At 42.2% G+C, this 6,644-nt stretch overlaps 1 protein-coding gene across 1 annotated transcript in view; it reads right to left on the bottom strand.

The window, feature by feature from the left end:
* Positions 1 to 534: 534 nt before the first annotated feature.
* Positions 535 to 6,644, bottom strand: part of HELB (DNA helicase B) — a 33,586-nt gene continuing 27,476 nt past the window's right edge. The window contains exons 12-13 of the mRNA XM_007447391.1: positions 5,368 to 5,862; positions 535 to 636 (exon numbers count right to left, since the gene is read on the bottom strand). Coding sequence (XP_007447453.1) covers positions 535 to 636; positions 5,368 to 5,862 — 597 coding nt within the window. The remainder of the gene's footprint in view (positions 637 to 5,367; positions 5,863 to 6,644) is intronic.

The raw sequence follows: 6,644 nt of genomic DNA, 5'->3' as shown, positions 1-6,644 counted from the left end.
TGTTTATATTGATCTCAACCAGGCACACCTGGGGAAGCAGGAATTTCCAGGAAAATGTACCAGGTAGGCCCAGGCAGCAGTGACTGAGCAAATAGCAGCCTTGTGAGATGACCACTTTGCAGAAGACACAATGTCCTAGAATATGCGTCAATAATTTAAGAGATATAATTACAGTTTATCTTTACCACTGTTTCAACCCAATGGCAAAGATCACCCACAGTGATGATGGAAGTTAATAAGGCATTATTCTAAAAATAAAACACTTTTAAAAGTACAGAGGTTTTTTTTTAAAATATATAACATATTTTTCCCTCACATATGACCAGTGCTGTCAGTTCTCCTGATGACAGATGTCAAAATCACTAAGGTTTTCTTTGATGAAATGATTTTTAAAACATCTGCTAACACAAATGCCTTAAAATAAAACTCCAGTTAATAGACATCCTCTTTTGTCTTGATCCTTCGAAGCTATGATGTTCATTTTGTGTTGAATGGAAAAAAATAGACAATTACTTTGAGCAATCTGAAATAAAACTAAGTTTCTTGATTTGTAGGTTTGAAAAGTTGCCTGGGGGTTAAACTATTTAGTCTCAAATTCTGAAGTTTAGAAGACACTTGTGGAGATGATTCTTCCACCTGTTGGAACAACAATAAAAATAAAGTTAATTTTATAAAAATATAGTCAGTCTACCCTGTGTAATTCTATTCCCTCTGACTACTTCTCAGAAGACATCATACATTTTCCCACCCCGTGGAAGCCTGGAGCAGACCAGAGCAATCAGCTGTCATCCTGCTTTTGCTCACTGTGGTAATGCCACTACCCACTTCCAGGACTGGCAACATTAGTTGCCAGTAGAAATGACTATTTGCTAACTGAGTACATACATTTAATTTCTAAAAGTGTGGACAGGGTCCACTACATAATTTGGCAGTACAAAATTAAAATGTGGGCCTCTTGTTCAAAAATTAAGAATTTCAAGATGGCAAGCAGAGAACATTACAACAAGCATGGGTTCCTTCTAAGCACAAAGCCCTGTATGACCGACTGCCCAGCCTGCACGTCCACGACGCCAGCTGTAGGTGTGGTTAAGACGATACACTGCAAGTACACCTCAAGTATACTCTTGGTACTGTTAGTGATTCCCAAGCACCAGTCAATGGACCAGTACAGTCATGAAGAAGATTCACCACCACAGGGAAAAAGAAAAATTATCAAAATTCAACTCATCGTTCATCATATGCTAAATCTGTTCAATTTAGAGGACCGTGATGGTTAATTTCATGTGTTAACTTGGCTAAGCCACAGTACCCCGATATTTGGTTGAATAATACTGTTCTAGACATTTCTTTGAAGGTATTTTTTAGATGAGACCAACATTTAAATCAGCCGACCGAGTAAAGTGGATTACTCTCCATAATGTAGGTGGGCTTCATCCAATCAACTGAAAGCCTTAACAGAAAAAAGACAGACCTCCCCCCAGGAAGAAGGAATTCTGCCAGCAGACTACCTTCGGAACTTGAAATGCAACATCAACTCTTCTCTGAGTCTCCTATCTGCCAGCTTACCTGCAGATTTTGGACTCTACCAACCACTGCGCCACCAGGGAAGCCCTTTTTTTTGTGATTGAGATTTTGGACTCAGCCTTCACAATGGCATAAGCCAACCCCTTAAAATAAATTCAGATAGATAGGTTAAATTAAATAGCCTAGATAGATAGATGGAGACATACCCTATTGGTTCTGTTTCTCTAGGGAACTCTTGAGTAAGACAAGGACTATCTTCATTCACGGAATATGTGTTGCCTAGCTTTTTTTAAGTAAAAATGTCATTTTCTTTCAAAAAATTCTGGAAATCCTGCTTTAAACATGATACATTTTAGCAATATTTTACACATATGTTTTTATTTTGAGGGTCATTTTTGTCACCAATCCCTTTTTTTCTTTGATGGTGGGAGGCTAGGCAAAGGAAAAAAAATAATCAGGTCAACATTTTCTTTGAGGACTTTTTTCCAAACCCAAAGCTATTAATTGACAGAAAAGCAAAAGCTTTCTTCTAGGAGGGAGGGGCTCAGGTCTTTTAGTCATTGGTATTTGTAGAATCTCAATACTGGTTTAGCTCTTATGTAGCAAAATACAAATATGAAGGATGGATATGTGGGCAGAGCCCTTGTCATCGAATTTGATCTTTCACAAACGACACATCTCAATGCACCTGAAAGTCTAGAATTACAAGACAAACAAGTCCCTAATTTACAGAAGTCCTGAAGCTTTGAATTCTAGTTTCCTCATGTCTAGGGATTCCTGTAAATGCCACATACTTGTGGCAAAACCATGTGAGAAAACTCATCCTCTTCAGTTAGAGGACTTTGCTTGTACTGCTGCCATCACGCAGTGAGAACAACCCGCACTGGGCAGCCCCCCACCGTCACTCTGCGCTCCAGACCTTCAGGGACATTAGCCTCCCCCGGAGCTTCAAAGCTTTGGCAAGCTCAAAACTGAAGGTGAATAGTGCTGCCAATTTCTCTTCGTACCACATCCTATAAACCATGATTCCCCCACCCCATGTTGGTGCTAAGAAATAAAAAGCAAGAAACTTTTAGAAAAAGACTCTTTCCTTGGAACTGCTTCTGTTTTCTGCTCCAGGTCAAAAGCTTTATTTATCCCAGGGTCTTTGTAAGAGGTAACATAGTTAATTAAAAAAAAAAAAAAGATGCTTTGTTGAGATGGAGATTCCATCTCAGCAGAGCTGACCTCGAGTACTGAATGAAACTTAGAATCAGCAGTGATCCTACTATTTTGAAGAAGAAGAAAAGGGAAAACTTTTTTTTCTGCTATGTCCACTTTATCACTTCCTTTTTCATGGCTGAGTAATATTCCATTATATGCATGTGTATACATATATGTGTGTGTGTACACACATACACACAATGTCCCCAATCCTATCTAAGGGAAACTCCTCTACTTATGCTCTGGATTTTCCCATCTCACCCACTTCAGGACTCCATTCCTACAATTATCCCCTCTCTCTGAATCATGAATTTCTTGTTTTCCATTGGACCATTCCATCAGTACCCTAGGATGCTTTAATATACCCATCCAAAATAAATAAACCCTTCCTTGACCATGAGTCCTCCATCCAGATACAGCCCTATCTCTCTGCTCCTTTTCATAGCAACCTTCAAGAACCCTGCCTCTACTGCTTCCGCCACTCTCTCACCCCCTAGTCTCTGACCAGTCCACCCTAGGTAGACTTTTGTCCCCTCCCGCCGCCCTAGTCCTCCTTTTCTCTCACTCATACTTCTTTTCAGTCACCTTTGCCAGTTCTTCCTCCCCTGCCAGACCTCTGAAAGTGAGGAGTACCCCCAGAACTCAGTCTTATGGCATCCTCCTCTATCTGTGGCATCTCCTGAAATTAACCCACCACTATATGCTAATGACACCTAAATGGACATTTCCCTCCCTAACCTACCCTGAGGCTCTAAATTTCTCTACCATCCACTGCCTTTCTCAACAAGTCCACATATACATCAATTAATAACTTAAACATAACATGCCGAAAGAGAACTCTCCATTTCCCCAAACCCAGTTCTCCTATTATCTTTCCCATCTCAAGAAACGGCACTACAATTCACCAAGTTGCTTCAGGCAGAAATCCAGGACTCGTCCTGGGTCACTGTTTGTTTTACCCCTCACATCCAATCAGCAAGTCAAATAGACTCCATCTCCAACAGGCATCAAGAATCCAACCACTTCTCATCACCCTCGCTGCTCTTTCACTGCTCTCCCTGGGACAACCCTGACTGGTCTTCTCGCTTCCACCTTCCTTTCCACAGGTCACTCTCCACAGCAGAGAGATGGTTGTCAAGCATACATCAGATGATATCGCACCTTTGCTTAAAGCTCTCCAATGGATTCCCGTGGCAAGCAGGATAAAGTCCCAGCTGCCTCCTGTAGTTCTGCCTATCTCTCTGAGATCATCACATCTTCTCTTTCTCATTCGCTAGGCACACCGGTCTCCCTTCCCCTTCCAATAAGGTCATTCCTTCTCAGCTTTGCATGTTCTACACCCTCTGCCTGGGATGCTCTTCCTCAGGGTCTCAACCGGCTGGCTTCTTTGCATCATTTAGTGCTCAGCTCACACGTAACCTCCTCAGCAAGGACTTACCAGACCACCATGGCAGAATAGCACCTCCTGCCCCCCTATTCCTACTGACCATGCCCTACCTCATTACCTGTATTTTCTTCATAGAATCTTTCTTGACCTGAAAACTCTTCTGTGGTATGGATTGCCTATGACCCACCGGTACAATGTAATGGCCATGAAGCCAGGGACCTGTCTGTTTCTCTCCCTCCAACGTTTAGATCAGTGACTAGCAGAGGAGCTATGTTTTTTGGTTTCCTTTTTTCAAATGCTGAAAGAGAGGAGGCAGAGAAAAGGAGGAATCCAAGAAAAACCAAAAGGAAGAGATGAGAATAAGTTTGGTTCAGTGTGTAGTGAATGAATGAAGACTACATTGACTAAAGGAAAAAAAAAAGGAATAGTGGGAAATAAATGAAATGATGCTGGGAAAGATGGAATCGAACAGAGAAAGGTCTCAAATGCCAAGCCAGATTGCCTGGAATTCATGCAGTAGGAGCTAGGGAGCCACTGAAGCCACTGAACTTCTGAATGCCCAGTGCCTGGAATGCAATGGACAGTTGAAAACTATTTGTTAGCCAAATCACCAGTGCAAAGGTGACAGCTAAAACTGAGAGAATGGGATCTGTTCTCAAGGGAAGGAAGCCCTGAGCCTGGGGGAGATGTCTCCAGTCAGAGGAAGGGAAGACATGAAGGGGAGACGAGCCAGAGATGGAGAGGAAGTGTCAGAGGGAAAGGGAACACTGAAACCAAGGGAAGGAAACGTGGCAACAGCAACTGCAGTTAAAAATGTTAACTGTCAGGGGGGGAAAGTCCAGAATGAGACCTAAGAAAGGCCTCTGAAGTTGATAAGATGACTGGGACCAGCCACTTCAATGGAGCTGTGGGGATAAAAGTGGGACCATGGCCTGCAAAAGGAAGGGGAAGGTGATGAGGAAGACGAGGAAAGAAGATGCAGAGAGACTAGGCGGTTTCTCCTGGCATGCCGCCTCCACCAGTCCACTGACGCTGTCCAGAGTGCCAGCCTCAAGCAGAGGGAGAAACACCCAACCGAGATCAAGCTAAGATCCACCAGGATATATAGAAACAGAGAGGAAATGGGACAGAGGTGAGGGGAACACTTGTTTTTTAAGTCCCGCAGCACTATGTGGCATTAACAAAAACACACAGTCATTTATAAGCACACTGAGGCCAGCAATATTTAAATAAAACCCGAACATCAGTCCTACCATAAGAATTTTGTTTGGACTTGCAGTGGCATTCGTGCAACATGTTCTTTTGGACCCTCTCGATTGTGATGGATCCTCATTTGTATGCACTTCATCAGATGAAGATAATTTCCATCCTTCAGCAAAGGCAAACAGCGTGTCACCAGCCACAGAGGCCCTCCTTCTGGGGACGTAATCTGTCACCCTGTCATCTGTGGCTGTAGGGAGTGGGGATGCTGATGGATGTGTGCTGGGTCTCCTGCTGTCTTCAGAGCTCTTTGATGGGGATGCAAACTCTGCTGGAGATGCACAGCTCTCGGAGAGCTTGTTTTGCAAAAAATGTTTTAAACGAGTTTTTCTGGGAACACTGTTTTTCATAATTGCGCTCCGAAGCTGAGACTCTTCTGCAATGACGTACACTCTGCAGCGGCCCCGGGTCACTGCTGTGTACACGTGCTGCCAGTGCTGGCGACCCGCCTTCCCAACCACATACACGACTGTCTTCTCCTCTGACCCCTGAGGGGAAATAATGCATGAGGGAGATTTAATACTGCATAATGGGTTCATGTCTCTGGACAGTCTACAAAGGCAGAAAGGAGACAAGTCCTCAAAGTGCTCTCAAGAGCATTCTACCTGGCCAGAGTATTCAAATGAATCCATCTGATGGGTTCCATTTTATTCATTATCCTGGAATTCCCATTTTCTAATTACGCTGCTAAGTTTGGGTGTCATAGATCCAAAACTGGCATGTAGAAACCCAGCAATAAACTTTAAACTGCACGCAGTGCTAAATCTTCCTTAATAAAAGAATTTGAAACGGCTGTATGGGCTTTATGTATAGATGTCTTACTCCACTGTTACTTATATAACAAAAAACAGACACCTGAAATATCTAATAATAAGAAATAAATATATATATGTATATATTTTTCTATATCATGTATCTATATATGTTACAAACATCAGATATGCTTTAAAATATAACAAAATTTTAAAAATTTGATACATATATATTAAAAAATGATCACAACCATGTAACACAAAATAAAATTACTCTGATCAAAAATACGAAGTGCACATAAAGATGTAACAAAAACAAAGTAAATCACAAAGCAAGAAGCAAATCCTACCAAAAATTTAACCAGTCTGTTTCCAAACAGAGGGCCTATGGATGATTTTTCTTTCTACTTTCCGTATTTTTCCAATGTTGAACCATTTATTACTCTTATCAAGATAAGACAGGGCTTCCCTGGTGGCGCAGTGGTTGGGAGTCCGCCTGCCGATGCAGGGGATACGGG

Source organism: Lipotes vexillifer, unplaced genomic scaffold (assembly GCF_000442215.2).
Source record: "Lipotes vexillifer unplaced genomic scaffold, Lipotes_vexillifer_v1.1 scaffold170, whole genome shotgun sequence".
Classification (NCBI taxonomy): domain Eukaryota; kingdom Metazoa; phylum Chordata; class Mammalia; order Artiodactyla; family Lipotidae; genus Lipotes; species Lipotes vexillifer.
The sequence above is the reverse complement of the archived record's forward strand: the minus strand, read 5'-3'. Positions and strand labels throughout refer to the sequence as shown.